The sequence below is a fragment of the Corvus hawaiiensis genome, chromosome Z, assembly GCF_020740725.1.
Source record: "Corvus hawaiiensis isolate bCorHaw1 chromosome Z, bCorHaw1.pri.cur, whole genome shotgun sequence".
NCBI classification, from domain to species: domain Eukaryota; kingdom Metazoa; phylum Chordata; class Aves; order Passeriformes; family Corvidae; genus Corvus; species Corvus hawaiiensis.
Window position 1 is genome coordinate 7,941,776 of NC_063255.1, and position 24,400 is coordinate 7,966,175.

The 24,400-nt window shown below is 39.9% G+C and overlaps 1 protein-coding gene across 1 annotated transcript in view; it reads left to right on the forward strand.

The window, feature by feature from the left end:
* ARL15 (ADP ribosylation factor like GTPase 15) overlaps positions 1 to 18,916 on the forward strand; it is a 255,678-nt gene extending 236,762 nt beyond the window's left edge. Inside the window, exon 8 of the mRNA XM_048290889.1 lies at positions 18,055 to 18,916. Within this exon, the coding sequence (XP_048146846.1) occupies positions 18,055 to 18,102 (48 nt within the window). The 3' untranslated portion in view covers positions 18,103 to 18,916. The remainder of the gene's footprint in view (positions 1 to 18,054) is intronic.
* The last annotated feature ends 5,484 nt before the right edge of the window (positions 18,917 to 24,400 follow it).

Genomic DNA, 24,400 nt, shown 5'->3' on the forward strand with positions numbered 1-24,400 from the left:
TATTTGCATGTAATAAGTAAAAGAAGACAAAAAATCCTTTTGTGGTTTGGCAACTTCCATGTATGAAGAGCTGCCGTCTTTCAAAGGAAGCACTGAACACTGGAGTACAGGAGCCTTATGTTATAACTTTGTTATAAAACACTGCCAGCTGAAATGCTAAATCATTGAAATCTCAAACAAAAGGTCTGGTGCTGTTCAAATGCATAATCCCAGAAATGGTATGCAGGAGAGAAGAAATCATGACTTGCGTATGAATGTTGCAAAACCAAAACAAGTTTAATGGCCAATCACACTGCAAAGTGTTTGGTGTTTTCACAATGTGACAGTCTTGAATTAGGAAGGTTGATAGATATTTCAGGATCAAAAGGGCATTATGTAAAAAAATGTAAAAAGTCTAATTTTATGGTAGGTTACATTTTGGGCTTGTCAACTTCAACATACTCCTTTTAAAACAATACTTCCTGCTGTGCATTAAAAGTTGACGCTTTAAAAATCTCTTCTATAGAAATGAATCCATTTTATGTTCAGTTAACATACACTAAAATAGCATTTTTTGTCTTGTGTCACTTTCTCATTTATTTTAAAGCATATATCCTAGCTTTTCCTCAGAGAAATTTATACCCAAATTGCAGTATTATTGTAACTTTCGAAGACCCTATTTCTACCAGTATGAAGTTTTAATCCTTGTGGAAACAAATACATTTTTGCAAAACTAAGTCAGAATTATTTTATTCTAGCATTCCCATGTCTGGTATTTTTGTAGGACATAGAGATTCAAGATGTGAATCAGATTGTACTATTTAAAATTAACACTGATTAACTGCAGTATCTGGAAAAGTTTTTTTTTTTGTTTAACATTGGAATGAAAAATGCAATCTCATCATTTTCTCAATATTTATCTTGATGCAGAGAAGAAATTAGCACTCATTTTCAGTAATATGAGTTATAACAGCATTAGTCCATTTTTAATAAATTGCTTTGTTTGCCAGCTAGATGTAATTCTCTCTGGTTTACACATGGATGTCAGAATTGAAAGACTTCCTTCAAGTATTTGAAACTAAGATTGATTTTTAAAAATGCTAATTGCCTTGTCTAAAGTATTTTTTACATGATTTGCAAGAGTGTGATTGATGCAGGAAAGTTCACTTTTGCCTTTATTATATAGAGCATGACCTTTTGGTTACAGTAAATACAGTACTGCAAGTCTGTGAAAGTCATCACATATACTAAAGGTATTGAGACCATTTACCTCACATTCCTTCCTATTAGCTTCCACAATTAACATGATCCACAGCTGAAAAAATAATTGTTTGTCAGTGATTAATGACGTGAAATCGTCAATCACTGAACTTGACAGTATTGTTTTAAAAAGATACTGCAAACAAATGTTTACCTAAAGATAGTAGTATGTTACTGAGGCTTTTTTCCTCAGGGTTCTCTCATTTCATTCACATAACAAGCTGATTTTAGTGCTCACTCATAGACTAAAGGGAGCTTCTTTTCCTTTTTCTTTTCTTTTTTTTTTTTTCTTTTTTTTCTTCCTTTTTTCCTGGTGCATTAAGAGTACCAAACACCCATACACCAACGTCTTTAACAGAACCAGGAGCATTCCTGGTAACCCTCTGAGATCTGAGACAGAACTTCAGCTCTTTGTTTATTTGTTTTCTTTTGTTGGTATGATGTGCAGACCTGAGATTTTGGCTCAGGCCTGTCTCCACTGAGAAGTGCCAGCAATATGGGATTCTACTATTATGGGCTATATAAATACCTTGCCTATTTTTAGCACTCGCTTTTGATCTCTGAAGCATTTAGTATCAAATGTGGTGGTTTCATATGTACATATGTATATCTACATATCTCATATTGGTGACATAGACATTAAAGAAATGCATACAGTGTTTGTAGATTAGAAATATCTTGTTTTCTAGGTTCTCAATAGTAAGGACAGATCTTCCATGAAACTGCTGTGGGATGGTAAATCTTGTTCTGCGTGCTTTTTTCTGAATCTGAGAGATTCAGAAAGCAGTTTTGCTTTTAGGTTTTGGCTCAAAACAAATTAAACAGAAACTGTTCTTTCTTTCAAGTTTGGTACTTTATACTACCTGGATACCAGTGATTAGGATGTTCTCAAGCACTTTGTCTGTGTGAACCGTTTTGCATCTAACCTGATTAAGGCCTGAGGAGGTGTTCACTACTAGTCAGTGTTTCCAGTTAGTGACTGGATCCTTTTAATTTCTGCCTGCATATAGAATTTTAAAACCCCTTGATATTCACACCTGTTTGCACATCTCTCTCCCGTGTCATGCAAGTGTGCCCTTGGAGTGGTTGTTAATACCGGTCTGGAATTCCCCTGGCACCCAAGGACCAGTTAATTCATAGTTGTGTCCAGATGAGACACAGTATTGTGTTCTTTCTCCATCAGAGTATGCATGAAGGCCCATTTTCTCACCATCTTTTGTGCTTCCATGTCTGGTTATTTTGGGTGGGAACTCTGGTTCATGCAGTAATTGATCTTTGATGGTGGGTTTATCTTTTATCAAAGCAGAGACTATTACAGGGGGATAGTTCTGAGACTCTTTTATGATCAAAATTACAGGTTACAATGCAAGTAACTAGAAAATGTAATTGTTAGTAGATGGCTTTGAGTATAACTAAAAGCCAAGGTCAACTGTGCCTTGCTCCAGCTGACTATGCTGAAAGTTGATTCTCATTTACTAATGTCAGAATCATACCAGAAAAAGTTGCCAAAAATAGATAATGTCTGGTTCAGCATGAGGCTTGCAGAAGGTGATCCCAGTGAGATGTGGCCCACCATTCTGAATGGACTGAGATGTCCGGCACTGAGGCCTCCTTAGGGATGGCCATTTGCCCGAGCCTGTGACCTATTAGCCATAGAGATTTGTTTGCCACAGAGCTGAGGGGAGACATGAGTTTGAGGAGGCCTCAATAGCGGCTCTGCCTCACCAGATGATGCCACCCCATGTCCTCCTCCAGAGCCGGGTGCTGATGACCCACAGTCGCTGCTCTGGCAGAGCTGCCGCTTGCCAGTGGTGCCTCTACCACAGGAACCCTGACTGGCTTGTCGGGAACAGTGTGGAGTTTACAGCCATGCACCAGCCATGCCTGCCTCAGTGAGACAAGCAGTTTTCGAGGTGACGAAAGAAATACTGAAATGGGAAAATCACTGCTGGTGGCATGCCTTCACACCTGTCATGCTGTATTACAGTCTCAGTCTTTGATTATTGGTCCCATAAAGGTGTCGTTTTCTTCATGTTATTAAAGCAATTACAGTTATTATACTTAATTTGTCCTTTCCGAAGGGAGCAAGAATAAATGAGGGAGAATTTGCATACAAATTGAGCCTGATGTGGGGGGAAATTGCAGCAGGTGGTGAGACTCTGAGATGTTATACAGGAGTATGGCCAGAGCTGCCCTCCTCCACAGCCCTTTGCTGGTGACCCTTTGAGGAATGTCTCACAACTGTCTGGTGGATTCATTTGAATGAGGGACAGTTTGGCTCACTGTCATCCTGAGCAGATCAAAGCCTGTGCCTTGACCGGCTGCATGGACAGAAAAGGCATGTGAAAGGCCTCCCCTCCCCCGGGCCAGTCCTTTTCCTTGGCACTGCTCAACCCTCCCCACCATTTCTCTCATGCCCCATTCCCATCCATCCTGTCACAGGCTACCATGAATCACTACCATAAATAAAAAAGATGCTAATTTTTGGACTGCAACTCTATGAACTTCTTCAGAAAGCATTTTCTGCTGTAATCTGTTCCATCAGAAACCTGTTTTTTCTCTTCATCTACATCTGTTGCTCAGTACTAATCCTCATATTACGCCCTCTCAAGCATTCCCCTTGCATACAAGGTTCTCAAAAGCAAACAGTTTCAAATATGTTTCTGCATTCTTAGCAAAAACAAACAAACTAATAAATAAACGTAGTTGTCAGGGTGTTCAAATAACATACAATGTGTTTTTATTTAATGCAAAGAGATACAAGAAAAAAGACATGTTGACCTCTCTCCAGTAAATTTTCTCAAGAACATTGCAAAATACATGTAAACTCCCTTGGCCTATTCAACCTTTCCAGATGCATCACTCTCCTGGGTAGTTAGACAGATGTAGAGTCAAGTGGGAGTGCAGATAAGCATGTTGGATACCACCACTGTACTGACATATGTAGACCTCCATACGGTAAGGTAAATGCCATCATTTTTTCCCCCATTTTAAAGTTTCCTATGAGGAAACTTTAACCTTATCTGTGGTTACAGAACAAAGGAAAAATCTTGTCTACATGCATTTTACAAAATATCTCTTTCATGTAATCATTTATGGGCTGTGATAGCTGGAATACATAAAATGTTTCAGTATTTATTTCTCCTTCAGAATCGCTCGGATTTTTCTTCACCTGTTAAAATGACTTGCTTCTATTGAGCAGTGTCTGTTCTGCATGTCTCTATTCTGTGGTTACTTTAAGGCTACAGTATATCAGATTCAGTTTCTTGAACAAAAAGTTATAGAAAATTGAGAGAGAAAAACATTACCAAAGTAACTCAATTAAAGAGTCCTGTAGGAAAGATCCTTGTGTATGCTCAAAATGCACTCAGACAAATGTGTTGAAAAACAAAAAAAATATTACACTGATGTTTCAGAGGATGTAAATGTGAGATTCTGTTACCAGAACTACTTTAGTGTCAGATATACATACCTATAATTAACTTTATTTTGAAGTTTTTTCATCTATCCTCATTTCTCTATCTGTCTTTTTAACACAACTTTTCTAACAGCACATGGTCTGGTTTTGATGCCCAGTAAAATTCTCTGTCGTCCTTCAGTTATGCCAAATGTCAAAATTAGGTCATGACTGGCCCACCTTCATGCTAAAGCAGTTTATCAACCCTTTTATGGGGATTTGCAGCTCCCTATGGTGCTGGTGGTCTCACAAACCTTTGGGATTATACCTTTTTCCCTCCATCCGTGAATTCTCTGCATATCTGCAGCATTTACACAGCATGGAAAGAGTGTCCAGTGGATGAAAAGTCTTCAATGAATGGAAAGACAGAACAAAAATATTTTGAGCAAGAGAGCATTTCCTTAGCAGAGAATGAGTGCATGTTGAATTTGGCAAATCTATGTAACCTGTCTAGAGGGGATGATGAGAATCACCCTCCCTCATGTCGGACAAATGTAGTTCCGAAACAGAGGCTTAGTTTCTTGATCCATCACCTTCAAAACAGCCCCCTAATCCTTGGTCATGGTATCATGGATGTGGGTCTTGAGGGATCAGGTAGAAGAGGCACATTTTTTTCTCTCTGACTGGCCGGGTCACTCTGCTTGCCTTTTTTCCGCAGGACAGACAGGCTTGCTTTATTTTTTTCCATCTCAAGGTCATTGTGCAGTTCTCTGAATAGGTAGGTCTGGTGCCTGCCCAGAAACCGACTGGTTTCAGAACACTGGTCCTCACCTTACCTATTCAGCTAAAAGCCTAAGCTTTTATTCATTTGCTGCTTAATTTCTTGATCTTCAAGATCCTGAAAAAGGCCTCAACATCCAAAGGATGTGTTACCTCCTTCTTGTACAGCCATAGTAACTATGAGGCCTGGGAATGCCTTGAGCAGTGACTTGCCTGCAGACAACATCTTCTCTGTGGAAGGCGGTGTCTGTGGCACAGTTCAGCACAAAGGCTGCCTAACAGCACAACTTAGCTTCCTTAACAACATGGCACAATGCCAGTAGCCCTGCTCAGACCATTGTCAGACAACATCTCAAAATCATTCTGGGAAATATTTTCTTAATTGACTGGTTATCTCAGATTCCCTCTCCCCCTTTCAAGTAATTAAAATCTTGCTGGGAGAAAGGGCAGTTTTTAGAATTTGACATACAACTTGGTGTGGAGAGTATTAAGGATGTGGTGCTGTCTTTCAAGGATGCCAGTTTTGTCTGGAGCCTCCCACAGAATCTCCATTGTCTGTTTGATATGAGCTGAGACCTGTTGTGCTGCTGACATTCAGACCATCATCACATGAACAGTTGTGTAGAGGTGTAGGTAATAGTTTTAAGCATGCATATTTGCAGGCAGCAACTGCCGCATGACCTGCAGCTATCTTGCTATCCAGACGGAACAACAGTTAAAATGGATGAAGTTGTGTCAATATTTCCCCATTTTTATCTAGGTTTCATGGAGTGCCTTTGAATGTCTGTCTGGGCAGTACTATCTGTTAGCTCTCTAGGGAAGATGTTTTGTCTGATATAATGATCTATTTCTACCAATTCTCCTTCTCACATCAATATTTAATCAGTGCCGTAGTCTTGTGTTGTTGGAACATCCTGACTTAGCATCATTATTCTACTATGGCTCTGTCTCCTTTGTTATTCAAATAGCTTTACAAGCCCACAGCATTAAGCCTCACTCTGTTCTTTACAAAAGTGAGGACTTTTTTTCTTCCATTTGGCAGGGAGGGAGATCAAATGCAGAATGATTTTGACCTAAAGATCATCTGAACTCTGAAGCAGTGCTGGTGCTTGAGCATAGGCTCTCACTGCAGTGCTTTCCCTATGCAACTAAGGCCTCCCACAGATGAGACCAGCAAAGCAAGTTTGTAATCCTTTCATGTTAAGCTTCCCAATGCACTTTCACTTTGGTAACTCAATGAAATTTGTCTCGTAACAAGGGGCTTGATTTCACTAATCACAACTAGCATGCAGTCCTCTTGTACCTTGCAAACAGTTATGATTCTTTTCTGCAGCTGTTCTGCAGGGGAGACAAGGTTGTGTCCCCAGCATGGCTTGGGTTTTAGTTTTTTTAGAGAGTCCTTTGGGATAAAAGCTGTGTTTTGCATTGCAGTACTAGAGTTTTAGATAGGCAATGTGTACAATGGTGTAATTTCACCTGGTACAGGCCTTGTATACTTATATCTTGGGTCACATTAAGAAGATGATTGAATGATGGTTTTCATGAAAGACTAATTTTAAGGAGTCTTTTGTCTAAGCATTTCATAGATTTATCTTTTTATGTGGTCTGTACAAGAAAGGATCTGTTGGATGTAGTTAATTTCTTTCAGCTGTAGCTAGACATTCACATATATCTTTTAAACCGTGTGAAGTTAAACCCAGTTAGCCATAAAGAAAGGATATCTGTTCAGAGTCTGGAATCTGTTCTATTGCCTATTTCAAACCCTCACTGTTGGATTGTTGGACAGTCCATGTTGTTATTTAAACGTGTTGTTTGGTTTTTGCTATAATTCAAATCATCAGTTTCTAATTTTGAAGCGAAGTTCAAACTGATTCTATTTAAACTGAGTTGTGCCATGTGGCTACTTCAGCCTCAAATATTTTTAACTATGTTAAATAATTATAGTTTTATTGGAAAAATAGGGAAAGAAATTAAAAATTTTCTTTAAACTGAAGTTATTTGTGATTAAGTAACTTCTTTTCAAATGAAAATACACTTGTAAATTAGAAGTGTCATGATATTACATCTTTTCTGAACATGATATATCCATCTGTACAGTTATCCCTGACTCACCAGAGCTGAATGGCAATTTAACACTGTTCAACAGTGAGTCACTAGTGCTACTTCTTGCAACCCATACTTGGTTTTACAATAGGTCTGTTCCTACCTACTGCTCTTAATGATCTGTATTGCAGCAGATGCTTGTTTTAGGTACCTGTGGAGAGAGTATATGCCTTTTTTCTTTCTGGTTTCCCTCTGGAGTTGTTTTCCCCGTACTACTTCATACCAGATTAAGTTCCGTCCATCTTATTTCCACTAATGCTTTCCAATGAAATGCTTTGGGATGACTAATACCCAGGTGAACCTGCAGTCTCCCTCTGGTTTCTTTGGTGTGAGTTTATGAGGAGAAGTTTATTTCTGCCCTTGTTCCTCATCTTCAGCCCCTGGTGTTAGCACCAGTGTCACAGCCTCAGGTTCCACTGTGGCAATGTAGAGCAGCAGCAGCACTGGGAACCAAAAGTTCCCACTGACCTGTGTATCCCTTTCTCAGAAAAAAACAGTCTAAATAATATACCACACTCCAAACTGGTATAAACTTTCATCTCATTTCACTGTTTTCAAGATAAAATGAACTGGTTACCTGCTTAATTTTAGCTTTCTTGTAAATCTTCTAACAGTCATCAATCTTACACAGCTTGCACATGCCAGGTCAGCAAGCACTGTAACAGAGCCTCACCAAAACGAGATTTGTTTACTGCATATTCTAAACATGTGGCACAATTTTTGTGCTGTATCATTTTAATTTTGTGATGTTATCTTTTCAATTATGAGGTTGCTGTTTCTTCTGTTCATGGAGACAAAAGGAAGAAAGCAAACACATCACAGGCAGTTCCTGGTTTGCAGTATTGAAATAGATGAAACGTTTCACTATCTTGACTGTATCAGTGCACTCAAGCTGGATAAATTAAGAGTCCTCTGACCCTAAATAATGGTTTTTGAAATGCCTTCTTCAATTATATTGAATATGAACCAACTCTATTTTTAAGAGGTTGTATCTAGTATGTCTATATTCAGTCCTGTTTCTTTCCCCACATCCCCCCCCGCCTTTCCTTGTTAATTCATTTATACAGGGTTTCTTTCTGCTCAATTTGCATTCAAATGGCTGTCAGGGGAATTTATGGAAATAATATAAGTGCTTTTATCATTGTGTATTTAGTCACATGTGCTAATTTTCAAAAGATGAATTTGTCTAGCATCTTAGCAAAAGAAAGAGTAAGAGTCAAGCACCAGCCTTTACATGGCTACAAAGCTGTGAACTCCCAGACCAGCATCCCAATTAACAATTTTTTGGCTCAGCTGATATATCTTTGTCTGTTGTTTTATATGGCCCATCTTACCCGTTTTCTGGCAGATATTTTCTGCTTCTCCTGCCTTCTTTGCAAAGGAGGTAACAAAAACTACCCATCTCTAGATCACACTGGAATCTCTTTCTTCTTTGTCTTTAGCAGTGAAACACAGGTTTACTGAGTTTTGGAAATTTCACCTTTGTGTGCTCTTTCTTTTCCTTAATCGGTATTAGAGCAATAGGGGGGCACATCTCCTTCTCACAGTTAGCAGCAGCTCTGCAAAGGCCGCCATGAAACATCAGTGGGTACCTGTGTGGATTGATTCTCTGAAAGCTGAGTCTGCCCCCTCCTTTTCTCAATGTTGCAATCAGAAGATTCCCCAACCCTCAGTGTATTTGATAACATCTTCAGCAAATTCACAGCCAAGACAAACTTAGTGTTGGCCAAACCTGACATCAATGGCTTATCAAACTGAGCATGTAGTAATAGTGTAGGCAATATGATACTTTTTGGTCTGGCTCATTTAAGACCCAAGTAACTTTACTTATTCTTTTTGGCCCTTAATGACAAATACTTCATCCTCTGGTTTCTTGAAAATTGGAGTAATTAGTACAGAAAAAGACTTCCATCAAGCATGTAAGTTGTTAATGAAAATAGTTGGTGACAGAAGAATGGTAGCTTTCCAGACAAAATGGTAAGAATTTATATTTTAGATCTACTTTTAAGCTGTCTCAGTGGCAGATTTTCAACTTTACTTATACATATCTTCTAGAAGAAAGGGAGAAATTGTGTAAACATGAAAATTACATATTTCAGGCCTTTCAATCTAGTGAGTTTTAGGTAAGTTTTGTTAGTCTGCCCTTTTTATTTGAAAAGTATGTAATTTATATAACACCAAAAAAGAGGTCCCGTTCATTATGGGAGTGTGAGTTACTGATTTAATTATGAAATTCCTGAAATGGTGGAGGGTCAAAGGGGGAGTCACAGAAGTTTTCAAATCTGTACCTCAAGAAAAGTAATGTCATGTCCAAGTATATTTAGTGAATGATAATGCAAACCACAGAAAAACATAGAGGAGAGGAGAAAATAAATTCCCTGGCTCAAGATGGGAATATATTGAACGCTTAGAGTCAGAGAAACAATAATTTAGAAGGGAGTGTTTCCCTGGATTCTGCACTACTAATAAATCATTGCTGGTCATGGAATTTTTAGTGGTCCCAACAATGATTACATTTTGCATATGCTGGTCACACTTTGAGCCTACATACTGTCCTTTGTTCTGCTCTCTCCATTTCTAATGCTTCAGGTGCTCTCAGATGCTGAGGAACAACATTTTTGTACAAAAAGGAAGAAGTGTGAGTCTGTCTTTATGCACACACACATATACATATGCCACACCTCAGGTCCAAGGAAAGTATTATTTATGATACAAGTTTTTTTGGAATTGCCATTAGGGATTATTAAAAGATTTTGTAAAATAGGTAGAAATCTTAAAATTTAAATTAAATTCTATTCCTGACCATATTTTCCTTGTAGAGAGGACAAGAAGCAACAAAACCTGCCAGTCTGTCTCAGATGGTGTGAGTATGAGTTACTTACTTAAAATTCTTTGAAGAAATGCAGTTACTAAGGGGAAAGTATCAGACTTTCAGACTTGCAGTATACGATGTCTTCACCTTTAGGAGTTGTGACTCCTTGTGGTGTGAATGCAGGTACAGAATATGCTGTAGTAAACTGGGGGAACAGACTCTGGGGGTGGGTGCTGAGCCATAAATAGCACAAAGCCTGCAAAGTGAGGAAGGAAGGAATGAGTACAGCTCACTCGTTTTTTTCCAGGGAAAGAGTATTTATATATCTTCCAAGCCATTGGAAGAGCATTCACTAATGTATGTATGAAAGGTTGTAAGGATTTTTGGGTCTGAAAGCCCTTAATCCAGAAAGGACAAAAAGTCAAAATACCCAATGCCTATCAGGTCAAGAATAACAGAAGTTACTGAAGATTAATTGGTGAGAAGTTTTAAAAAGATCCCTATGAACACCTGAACACCTGTAAAGGACACAGAGTACTTTCTGGAAGGCAGAGTTGTTCCTCCATCCCTGCAGAGCTGGTGGAAGGACAGCCCAGAGACTGCAGATGAAAATCCTGGCACCAAGCAGTAAGATCCTGCTGAGAGGAACAGTGAACCAGCAGCCAAACCCCAGCAGTGGTGGAGAAAACTTTCTGCAGACTGCAGAAGACTCTGCCAGGTGTGCTGCTACTAGGGAAGCCACTGGGTTGACTGGACCAAAGCCTGGAGGCAAGGTTTGATCTCTTTTTGAAAATCCACCAAAATAAAATGTCAAGACAAATCTACTGCAAAGCTGTGGCTTGCTTAGGTGGTACAGTATTGAAGAACTATTACTGATTTAAGCATTAGCAGAGCAAATCACAAATCAAAGCTGCGATTTAAGTTTATCTTTTAAGCAACTCATTAATGTGAGCTGGCTGAGTGACCTGGAGCTTCTTTGAGGCTGAGGATATGTAGCAACAGAAAGAGCAACAGACCTACTGACAGTGGAAAACAAAAGATGGGGATACTAACAGTGCAGGACAATGTCTGTTTCCAAGCAGAATTGGCTAGGTGCAAATCTATAAAGACCTGTGAGGGGGACAGGAAGTGAACTTTTAAGTTACAGATGTGTGAGTATAGAGCAATTTCTGTGCCTTTGAGTGAAATCTCCAGCCTCTAGGTTTCTGCAATACAGATAAAACTGGACTGAAGATTACACCAGCCCGCAATCATGATGTTCGTACCACTTCTCTGGTCATGTGCAACAGCAACCAGGTCCTATACTAGGATCCAAATTTGTTACAAGTGCCTGCCTGATATGTTTAGTTGAAATAACTAACAAAAAAAATTGCCTAGATGAAGGTCAAAATGCTTTTCTTTTTAGAAGAAAACCTCAGCTAGACACCAATTAATAAAGCCAAGTGGAAGATAATAACATATTTGGGCATCTCAGTGTTAACTTTCTCCCTTGACAACACCCATTTCAGAAATATTGAGCTATTTACTGTCTCTGAAACATCTGGACTTTCTACTTACTTCATAAGTCTCTAACAGAAAATATCTGCACATCATCCATCAATCCACAGCCACATTCTTTTCTCACCCAATCATGATTAGATTCTTTGTGAGGTTTTAGGGATTTTTTTCCTAATTCTTTTCTCCCAGTTTTTCTTGGACATGCCTGTATTATTAATGGGCTCTATATATGCTCACTTTGAGCCATCAGAAATTAAACTAGTGGACTTCAGTAGTTGTTATATAAGCCGGAGAAATGCGGAATTTTGGGGACCTGGCCTCTTTCCTTAGCCACAACTGTCCCATTCTGGCAAAACTGAGACAGACCTCAATCACTGCTAGGAGAAAGTCTACTTCTGTTAAGATGTGGACAGCAGTGGTGCAGTGTTTTATCCAAGATAATTTTTTTGTAGGAACATCCAGGTGAGTAGCATTACTGCTAGGACTGTCCTGCTCTAAGTGAACAGAAACACCTAAACACCTTCTGTAAAGAAGTAGTGAGGTGCTTTCTCCACACTAAACTGTTACTTCATGAAAGAAGAGCTGTGTGGCCTCTCTGGGAGTCCCTCTCAAAGAACTCTGCCCATAGTGTAAGCAGTCAGTGCTTACCTGAGCTACCTCTGTTGCGATATTAAAGAGTAATTGCATATCCTATTGTGGAAGTGCCATTTTCCTTCCACTTTAAAAGTCGTGGGTGGGGAATCTGCCCCATCCACACAGGCTGGCACTGGGGGAAGGTTTCTTACAGAAAGGGGAGGACAGCCTGCCACCAGTGACTTTAATCAGAGGCCAAGTCCCCCTGGCCAGCACATGTTCCTCCACAGTTTACACTGCTGAGTGCTTTGCCTTTCTCCTTCTCATTTGCACCAGTGTCCTTTTTCCACATTGCTTTTCAGCCATATGAGTCCCCTGACCCAGCTCAGTGTGCAATTGCATGTGTGCAATCAGTGCAAGACACTTGTAAAATTAGTTAGCTGTAAAACTGCTGAACTGAGACCAGCAGGGAAGTCAGGAATCTGGCCTGAGCCCATCTGGGGCTGCCATGGCAGAGTTCCTCGTCCGTGAGCAGCTTTCCGAGGCGGCCAGTTGACTGCCAGGTAATGAGAGGAGCCAGCTGATAGTGGAGCCTTGTGTGGGGATTGTTCCATCTGTCAGGCTGCCAGGGGATACACAACAATTGCAATCTCCACTGCTCCTCCCTGCCACGAAGATTAGGGGAGTTAGTCATGTGGAACTATGATACTGATAGAAGAGATGATAACAATGCACAAACATTGGACTGGTGTAAATATTAAGGAGAGAAAGGATGGTTCAAGGCTGTGTGTAATTAAGAATAATGGCTTGAAGAAAAAACATCTTTTTATATATGTTACTATTTTTATATGACCTCTGTCTGGAACTCAGAAAATAAAACTGAGGAGGAATCACAATCTTCTCACGGAATATTACAAAGTGAGACCTCGCTCTTGAAAATAAATCAGCATGTCAGACTTAAATTTATTAATTTAATTTGTATGAATACCAGATTAATCAAGAAAAAACAGTTCAAAGAGCAGATCCTGCTTTCTGATCAGCCTGTGAAATAGTCTTGTAGAGGGAAATTGAGACATGTTTTTTAGGGTCAAAACCCCACCCACTATCAGTAATAATCTTGTTAATAAAAGTGGTATGAAACAGATTATGCCTGACAAAAGGAGTGAAGAAAGTATGTAAGATGATTTTATTTTCTCTTCTGATCAATTTTTCTACTAGGTGTAAAAATCATCAGAAAAACACTGGCAAAAATACCTGGACAAAATAGCTTTTTATCAAACAATTAATCAAAGGTACCCTCTAAAATCCCACACCATGGAAAGGGAAGATGGCAGCTCCTCTGTCCCCAGGCTGGAAGGTAAGAACTTCCCCTGTCCATGTGACGAGTAAAGAAGAGGGGAGGCATGGTGAGCTGGGAAGGGCAGAGGTGTCCCAGGTGCTGCTGCCAAGCCCCAGTCAAACATCCAGCAGTTCTTTGTCCATCGTCCAGCACTCACCATCCCAAAGGCAGACCAGCATTTTAACCAGACATTTGCTTTGGCACCAGATGCTTGGCATGAGGGACTGCCCATGAAATCCAAGCATTGGCTGCTTCACACACAGGGTAACTCTAGAAGAGGCGGAAAAAGGACACAGAGGATGCAGGTGGGGGAAGAGGGTGTGGAAAAGAGCAGAAGAGAGTGGTGAGGAGAGGAGCAAGAAAGGAAAGATAGGAGGGCATCAAGAGCAGGGGAAGCACATCAGCGAGACAAGTGCACAAAGCAAAGAATACTTTATACCAAAACCAGACTTCAGGCATATGAGAAACGCCCTCTGTTTTATCCCAGTGCTCATCAGAGCTTTCTGTATTGTGCTGCTGCTCCTCTGTGCCTTTGCCCAGCAAATTCTGTCAAACAGCCAGCTGAGTGTGCACCGTGCCTCTAATACACCAAGGCAGAGCCAGCTGCCCTTCCAGGCTGTGCTGGAAACTTGGGAAAAAGAAAAGAAATTCTGTTCTGTAAGGCCTGGTGCTATTCCAAGTACTTGAGACAGAAGGTAGGTTAATGTAATGGGGATTTAACATTTCACCATCACTAGTCAAAATTATGAGTTTGCCAGAAAAGCCATCACAGACCACCTTTTCAGGCACTGAGAAGTTAGCTGTGATCATATGTTCTGGGAGTTACAAATTTTCTCTGTTTATAAAATAAAAAGTCATTGTGTGTCTGCTGAAACAGTGGAAGCTGGGGTAGACAAAATATGAGCATCAGTGGTAGGAAGGTATGAGAGCAGGAATAGTGTCTTCTCACAACACCTTTAAGATATTGAATAGTAATGGCAACAGAGATAAACACAGGACTCTAACTTAAGCAACTACCTTAAATTAATAAACTCTAGAGGTTGCTGTAAATTTTATTAAAGGCTGATATAAACAGCCATGATTTTCACTGTCTTCTGAAACTGGATAACCACAAGCTTTGGCAGATGACCAGAAGAACCAGTCTCATTGGTGTGTATCCCAGAACTGCCTTACTTCTGCTCCTGAGAGATAAAACACCATGAATCATGAAGAAAAGTGAATGAAGCTGATTGTGAAAACTCTGCAATGAGATAAAGAGGCACTTCATCAGGTAGGTAGCTCTAAGATTACTCAGGGACTGAGAAAAGAATACAATATCTTTTCCAAAACTACAAAACTAACAGAAAAGTGTTGAGCAATGGGCCCCTCCCTGCCTCAGATTGAGCATTTTCCAGCCAAGGTTTACAAGTGAAAACAGGGAAATGATCCTTCCAAATGTGTGAAATATCAGGCATTAAGCACAAATCCCATACACTTTGTTCTGTCCTTCATGTCCCCTCAGGTGTGGCTGCAGCTCACATGCTTTCACAGTACACAGTAAGAAGAAAATCTTCATTATAAACCCTGATGTTGATGTCCAGCCTCTCACATGACACTGGTTCCTACTTTGGGGAAGGCACCCTTGAGCAGTGGGAAGCTCTTTTTCCCTCTGGATAAGATAGATAAATGACTTCACAGAACAGCTTAGAAACTGAAGCAGTTGCAGCAGTTTGTCTTAGTAGTCTCTGAAGAAAGAACGAGATCACCCCTGGCTCATTCACCTGATTTGATGTGCATCAGAACATTTCTGTCATACAGATCACAATACACAGTGTGAAATACATGCTGCTTTCACGCTAGCTGCAGAAGGGACAAAGCCTGTTGTTGCAGCATTAACCCAGCAACACTCTAGAAAACTGGACCCAGCACTGGGATTTTTCACTGCATCACATCTTTGCAGTATGGAGGATTTTTGAACCAGTATGCATTGAACCACCACTGCAGATGGCTCCAGCTGCACCATGGGCTGATCAATTAGTAAAATTAATCTAATGTGAAAAAGATATGTAGCTGTAGTAAATACATTCACGTATGTATCTATAAAATATGGATGCAAAGTAAGAGAGGAGAGGAGAAGAAGGTTAATGAATCAAGGATTTTAAAATTAGACAAGATATGATACACTGAGATTTGGTCTCAGTAAAGTGGCCAGCCTACTTAAAGTATCATCCATAATCCATTAGATGACTGGCAATAGTTTATGTGCAGCAACGATTTGTTAAAATAGTTCCATGTATTTCATAGCAAAGAAATTTACAATTTTGTTCAGAGGTAAGAATAAACAAACAACTCTTTAAGTTCTGAAGAAGAACTTAAAAATATATGGTGGAATCCATTGCAATGTCATGTGTGTGACTCCAATGAGAATCTGAAACAATGCCTCCAACTTGTGTGAATTGATCCAATTGATCTTAATCCTGTTCCCTGAGGCCCAGGACCCCAGTGCTCAGCAAGGCAAAGGCTAGTAATTTGGCTAGTAATTTGGCGTTTCATCAGGGTGCCACCAAATCCAGCATTCCCTCCTGGAATTCCCTATTTTGCTGCAGGCAGTTGCTCAACCTTTTGTTTTCTGTCTTCTGACTTGCCTCTTACCTCCTGTCCTTTCCCTGTGGGGAGGAGGTACTTGAATTACAAGGCGTGCTCCCTCTACTCCTCCATGGAGTTAGGCAGCAGGGGGTGGGAAAGCGACCATTTGAGCGCAGCCAGTGGCCAGGAGCAGAGTCAAGCATACTGGATCGCCTGCTGGGCCTCAAAAGGGGCAGAGCAGCTACAAGACCTGGGCAAGGGCTCCTGAAACTGGCTGCAGAGCCCTGCTTTCCTGGCACTTATGAGAAAGGAGGTTTAATTTATATTTCCTAAACAACACAATGGGAGCCAAGACCTGGGGTATAGGCTGGGGCCCTTTGAAAGCACGATAGAAAAAATCCCACCCTTAGGAGTTATGGGGGCAGGAGGGTGGTTTTGCAAAAAATCAAGTGTTGCCAAGTCCTGGTTATCTTCTCACTTTGTCTAAATCTTGACAAAAAATATTGTCTCTTAGGACGATTACATGTAGTTTATTTCATTATTTTATTATCTACAGAAATACTTTGCATGTGGAAACCTGTTAATTGTCTCAGAACTCTCTCACAGGTATGGAACCAAGTGATATTTTGTCTTGTGTTGCAAAAACTTAAGGGATGCTTGGTGATGATGCTTTTCAAGCCTTTCTGCTTGAGCGCCCTTCCTACCCTTCCTAAGTTTTTACTCTTCCCCCTGACAGACCCACACTTACCCATCTTAGCCATTACACAAATGGACCACAGCAAGTGTTTTCCCCAAACCCAGCACCTTCATGCTGCCCCATTCCAGCAGGCTGGATCTCCCACAAGCACTGTCAGCTTGGAAGATGAGATATGTTGCATTAGTGTTGCTTTCTCTCCTGCTGAATGAGGGTCAAATGTGCCCAAACCTTTCCCTCAGCCCTGGTTCCCTTCCAGTGTTTGTGATGTGCCACCTTCTGTCACACAGGGAAAATGAGGCGGCCTAGAGGACACCACTTGGGGTTTTCTCAGCTCCAGGTCCTGTCTGGGACCCTGCAGCCCATCTGTGTTTATGTGATGCTGTGTCTTGGCTCTGACATGCATCTTCAGCTATGACTGCGTCATTCCTCCTACACTTGTAATGCTACCTTTCATTTTTTTTTTATATTAGGGAACAACATTGCCTTGGAACTCCTGGAAAAAGCTAACACATTTTAAACTGTTTAGTTGGAATAAATATTAGCAAGTTCTTTGAGGATGAAGCACAGGGGGAAAATAATACTTTAGGGTCATGGAAAATGTCTAGAGAATGGTAAAATGGAATTTCAGCCCATTTTGTAAAGGGGAAGTTTTTCCTATGGAATTCTTGCAATGAAGCAGTTTTGAGAAAAAAATTTATTGACTACAATATTGTCTTAGCTTTGTAAAGCACCATGGGGTGAGTATGCCATTTGTCTTTATAACTGCACATTCCTGTTAGGAAAAAGAGAAAGTAGTTCTTGCACCATGATCATTTTGTCTCCTCATCTCACTATGACATAATGAAATTGGAATTGGAGGGATAGGACAGGACCCTGAAAGTCATCTCACTTTGGCAGCTTCCAGATGAGAATAATAGCTGAAGGTGTTTGCAACAGTACAAGTTCTACCTTTAGATTTATCAACCTTCAGGAGTTTGAAATCAGCTTTTAACACATGGGTTTCAATATAGAGTGGTGGGGCTGAAAGAATTATGTTTGTTTTTTCTTTACAGGAAACAACAATTGCCAGGATGTCACATCTGTGCTGGGCAGTGGAGTGAGGCTGCAGAGGGGCTGTGAGTGCCATGCAAAGGCCTCCTTCCATTGACAGTACAATTCCAGACAACAACTCCGTTGCCCTTGGCTGTGTCACTGTGAAGCCTAACTCAGCCTTGGAAGTCTGTTGTTTTTCCGTAGTAGTACAAAAGTCTAAACAGATCAGACTTTGTTTTGTCTGCCATTTAAGCTTACCACCAGTGATGTTCTTCCAGGCATTCTTGGTTTGTGATTGCATCTTCATGTGGAATAGCAGCAGAAGGAAAACAAAGCTCCTTCTGGTTTTTGTTTTATGCACATGTGTGTATATTTGCACACATCAGTGGCTTACAAGACACTGCGCCTGGATCCTGCTAGCAAGTAGGAACAAACACTGCACCGAAATAGCAGGGAAGAGGACTGGCAGGGAATGCTGTGGTATATTGTGCTAGTGACCCATGATTTCAAGTACTTTGAACTAGGCTGCAAATCAAAGCATACTTGCAGTATGTTGCACTAAGAACCTTTAGATAAGAAATTCCACTTTGTGGCCAAATGTGACAACAAAATGTAAAGCAGTTTTGTATGAATTACCTAAGGTTTGACTGCATCCCCTACTCTTACTTTGTTAAAACATTGGTATGATGTTAACAAGTGATAAATTTTACAGATAAAGGATATGTACACAATTAACAGAGATTGTCTTGTCTTAATCCTTAAAAAGAAGAGAGTAACTTGTTTCAGGTTGTTTTGCTTGTAAGATCTGGGTCCTGTAAGCAGTTGTGTACATGCTCACCTTCATTTCTGCCAGGTCGCATGAACTTAACTGGTGAAGTTAAATGTGTGTGTAGGATTTGATCAGTGCTCTTAAAAATCTTAAACAAGTTTAGCAAACAAAACCAAATACAGAAAGATTAGGATTTATTCTGACAAATACTATATAAATTTGGCTACATTTACAGAAAGAATTTTGTTTAAGAGCCTTCAACAAAATTCAGTAAATGTCTTTAAAGTCCTGTGTATTTTTTAACAATGCAAATGTCATCCTCCTGGGGGAGGGGGAAGGGAAATGATGTGAAGACCCTTTCGTTTCTAGGATGTCATGCTGCTTGTTTTTCACAATATTACCAAAAGGTTCTAATAGCCTCTTTTTCGTTAGTGTTTCTTTGTTCACTCCTGAATTGATATAAAAGGAACAGATACTTGATATGGGATCCATTTTCTATAAATTATCATAACTAAATTTGGTTGCTCTTTTTACCTTTTTCCAAAGTTTCTTAGAGGTTTAATGCTGAGAAATGTACAGAACAAACTTAAAGGGGGGAATTAATCTGAACTTTGAATATCAATATAAGAAAACAGATATTGATATGTTTTTTGACTCTAAATGTGTAGTTATGCTTCATTTATTAAAACACAATCATTAGCCCAACAGTAAAAAAAATCAACAGTTGGGCTTTATGAAGTTTTTATTGCTTTAAATTTCGCAAACAACTTTTAGAATTTTTAAAGATTGTTTAAATTAGATGTTAGGATGTTAGTAGTCCCACGCAGCTGAAGTAGAAAAAACAGAAAATAACAGCTGCTCATTTAAAAGCGGTAAAGTGTCTACAGATTCTCCTACTAAAAAACAGTAGTAAATAAATATAATACCAGAGTTTAGTGATGCTTTCCCTTTTGTGATTCATTATTCAGTTTACATCATCTATCTTTCTATGGAGGGCATAGAAATTAGATGGATTAAAAAAACCCAGTGAAATGGCTGCTATTCCTCCCCTGTGTTATATATGTACAAACACATGTTTGTCCTATAAAGGGCCAATTAGATCTAAAGAAAAAATATTGTAAAAAACTGCACAGAACAAAGCTATTTCCTTCCCACTGCCAGCTGAACAGGTCTATGTAATTGCTGAAGGCACAGTCGTCTCCTACTAACTGGTTTTTAGGTGCCATGTGAAATACAGTGGTGGTGCTGATGTTTAATCTGGGATACTTTTCCTTAGTTACAAGGTGCTGTGACACAGTCTGCAGTTTTAAGACTAAACTGTGATTACTTTTGTTGTTTGAAAAGGAAAATATTGAATTTTATGATAGATACATCCTGTGTCAAATTGACTCAGTGCATCTATTTCAGACAATTGTCTATCACAGGGCAGAAGGTAATTTGTGTGGCAGGAAAGTGCTCCTAAATTTTCAGATGCTTAAAAACTAAAGTTAAAATGTTAACTTTCAGTTCACACACTGCCAGAGTTTTGCCTGGGTTGCTGACTGCAGACTTGAACAGCTATGTCAGCTTTGTGCTATACCACTAGTATAGCTCCAAATGAAGTTTTAGCAACAAATAGGGAGAAACTCAGATTTATAGCATGAGAATCACTTTGAGACATGAAGCAAATTTTAACTATCAAAGGCTGCTTTCTTTATTTTGCTACTATTTCTAGGTTGCTGTAAATGATATGACATGGGTGAAAGACATGGAAGAACTTGACTTGAAATTCTGGGATTAAAAAAAGAATCAAATGTCTTTTGCTAGACAGTCACCATCTGATTTCACTGCAGATGGAAAAAAAAAATCCCTTACGTTTTAGTCTCCCATGCCCTCCTTTATACACTACAAGGGAGAATGTATCATGTTCACTGAGTGGGAGATGTATTACATTTTTAAAGAGTACTTAAGGGTTTTTTTCTGCTCAGCAGTGAAAGAATGTAACACATCAATTGTTAACTCTGCAGTAAATCTTCAATGTGCAAACAGAAATAATCATTCAGAAAAAAAATCAATGCAAGCATCCCACGGACAGTGAGGTGATATTAAATGACAATATTAGCCACAGATGTTTTCATTTGAGTATAAACATGTCTTGGTTTGATGGTAGCTCTAGGAAGGAGCTGGAAGAGAGTAAGCAGTACTTTCTCCTCCTCACTTTTGGTGTTTAACGAGCACCCTAACCACGATGGGTTTCGTTGGATGAGGCTACTAATTATTTTGTAGTCAGAAAGTGCTCTATAAAAGGCATAAGAGAGTAATTCAATGCAGTTTCCTTTTATCTGCCTTGCCAATTGATGTCTATACAGAGCGAGCAGGGCTCCCCAAACACATCAGTCTGTTTCAGATACACAAGATTAAGTAGCAAGTGACATTCAAGAGCAATCGGCCCACCCAGGAGGAGTGAAACCAGCGGAAAAGCTGTCAGATTCCGCCTTTTCTCCATTAATCTTGAAGCTTTTCAATGCTGCCAGGTCGCATCTCCATCAAACAAGCTGCGAAGAGTGTCGGGCTATTTTCTTTAGTCTCACCCTCCCCTCCCCGTCGCCCCATTAACCCCTGCCATGCCAGGTTCTTCTGGTTTGGGAGCAGCTCTTACGTTAAAACCAGTAGGTGGGGGCAGCACAAAGGGCTGGATTGAGCCCAGTGTGGACCTTGTTTTAGGTGCAAGCCAACAGTTAGGTGGTTGGGGAAGAATGTGGCAGGGGTTTCTTCTGTGATGGAACTGTTCGGAATGCTTATGCAAGAAGGTAGGAAAGAGCAGGTGAGTTTGTCTTCTATAACCAGAGCACATAATGAAGTACTCTCTTCCAGGCTGGTCTGGTTTGGGGTGAGCTGTATTTTCCATAGTGTGGACTAGAAGTGTAGATTAGATGTATAGATTCATGCTTTCCTTCATTTGCAGGTGATTTTTTGCCAGTTTTTGTTGAGTTGGCTGCCTTATGCAAGATCCAAGAGTTGACCATGGCATAGATATGAACCTTATTCTTCCCTGGGCAGTTCCTATAGTGTGTTGGACACACTGTGTAGCTGTCACGGAGGAGGCGTTCAGGCTAGCGGTGACCTTCAGAAGTTGAATCATAGAAGCAGAGGGTGGCTGAGAGGCCGGAAAGTGGCACAGATTGTGAAGTGTTCATGTCAGGAATAAGTGATAGTATATGTTGGAACTGGAGCCAAGTGACTGTGTTCCTCTGATATGAGGGGATGGGTCTGACTGGAAGGAAAGAGGCCTCTTTACTTGAGTTCCTAGGGATTGCATCCTGAGGATCATATTGGGGAGGGTGTGGTTTTCAGAAGGAGCTAATTATTGGGAAGACAAAATCCAGATCTGAGAAGCTAAATCTGTGACTATAAAGAATAGATGCAACATGTAAAGGCAATGATGCATCTCAGCTGTATCTGACAGCACATGTCTTGGGAAGGTTGTATGAAACATATAGGCAGCGTATAGTGATGGCTCCTTGGATAGTCTTCTAGCTTGCAGTAGTTTATAGATTCTGTAGGAGGCAGCATCTCTGTCTCTCCACCTCCCTCTTTTTACTCTAAAAATATAATTGTAGTGTTTACTTTTCTATATTCTATAAATCTCTTATGTTCTTTTTCTACAAATGATATTTGAGTATCTGACGGTCACATAGACAGTGGATTTTCTTCTACCATCAATCAGAGAGTGAGAATCACAAAAGAAGTGTGCCCCTACCCAAATCACATGCCAGTATTCCCTTTCTCGCTTTCAAGAAGAATCAAAGCCAAGTAGAAATTGTCAGGGAGGGGCTGCAAAGTCAAATTATTTCAAGTCTTAAACATGTGAGGTGACTGTCCCATCACCAGGATGAAGGAGTACCAGGAGGACGTGGCAATGGTCAGTCTACAGGGAATGTTTACTTGTATCCTATCCTGGTAGATGCACCCTGGAAAAGTCTACCAGATCTCACCTTGAATGTTAGAGAGGGAGACATAGTTCCTCTATGCTGTCCACTCCCAAACACCATTTATAATTCTCTGCCTGTGCTGTTCCAACAAAAAGAAATTATATAATTTAGTTTGTAGGGTTTTTCTTTTAAAGGAATTTAAGAGGATTTTTTTACTAATGCAGTATAGGTTACTCCTTGTTTCTCCCTATTAGCTACTGTTAAACAAGATGTATTTTATTTAAACATGCAGAAACTGCATTAGAAAATTTAACTTTTTCAGTTACTGCTTTAAGTATGCCCCCAGTGAATATGTTTCAATATGTTTAAGTTCTTAAGCTACGTTTGTAGATAATAGGCCTTCATAATTTTTATAGAATTCTGCCTTTAATGGCTAGCTGTGTTCATTCTCCAACTGCTCTTTATCAGTCTCCTGTCTGAGCAGGCCAGTTGTTTCAACTGGTCATTCTTCACATAAAGCACAACTCATGGTAGCCTTTGTAAACTCAATTTTGCATTAAGGCAGTGAAATCTGCAGCAATTGGGGTATTAACACATTTAATTTAAGAATCAGGTTTTTCTGGAAAAGTGGCTGTGTCATTCTCAAACATGCATACAGAAGGACAAATAGTGTGTGATGTAAAGAATAGTGTGTGAGCGAAACAGCCAACGGTGAGAATAGGCTGAAAATTGTACTTGGAAAATAATAGCTGTATAGCACAGGCTTAGAGGGAGAAACACCTCTACTATGACTTTGTTCAGACTACTGGCAAGTAAACGTTCACCTATTAAAGTATTTTAGGTAAAGAAAATGTTGTATGTCAGAAGAGATAAAGACTTTAATACTTAATCAGTTGTAATCTCTGAATGACTGGTTGAGGTTGGCTAGCATGTTGTACACTGTGACCCAGTGCAGTGTCGTGTTGTTAGCAGGTGTGATTACACAGGCCTTTATGAACAATCACCACATTAAAGGTGAGTCACCTCCACTCTGTCACTGCATTGAACATGCAAGCAGAAACATATGGACATGCTGAGATAGTCACTAAGGTACTTAGTGTTTACTATGCTTTGGTTTGTACTCAGCAGACAGAGCAGGAAAAAAATAATGACATTACAGTACTGGTGTAAGAGCTGAATAGACCACTTGAATAAGACACTCTTTCCCAATGCTCACGACTCACCCACGCACCTGGCATTCACCAAACCCACACAGCCAGTATGTCCCACTCCTAATTTTACACAATGGCTAGACATGAAGTTTTCCTATTATGCTCATCTATAATTCAATGACATTTATCTTTACTAACAACTACAGTAGCTGTCTGTTCTCCACAATGGATTACTGCCAATATACAGAAATGAATGACCTTAAAATGTCTCCCCTAAATATCTCTCTACAGTTTCTTTTCCCATGCACAGTCTCCACCATACTCCCTACCTTTCAAACTGCCTTCCCACTCCAGACTGAAAAATAAACTGGTATCAGTTGCCCCAATGTAAAACAAGATTGCTCTCCTACTTTCCTTTTTCTCTTCATTTTCTAACTTTATCGCCCATGTCCTTTTCCTACTCTTTTTTCCTGCCTGTTGCTCTATATTTTTGTTTGTTTTCCTGTCTGGTTTTTGTTCCCAGTAAAGGATAACT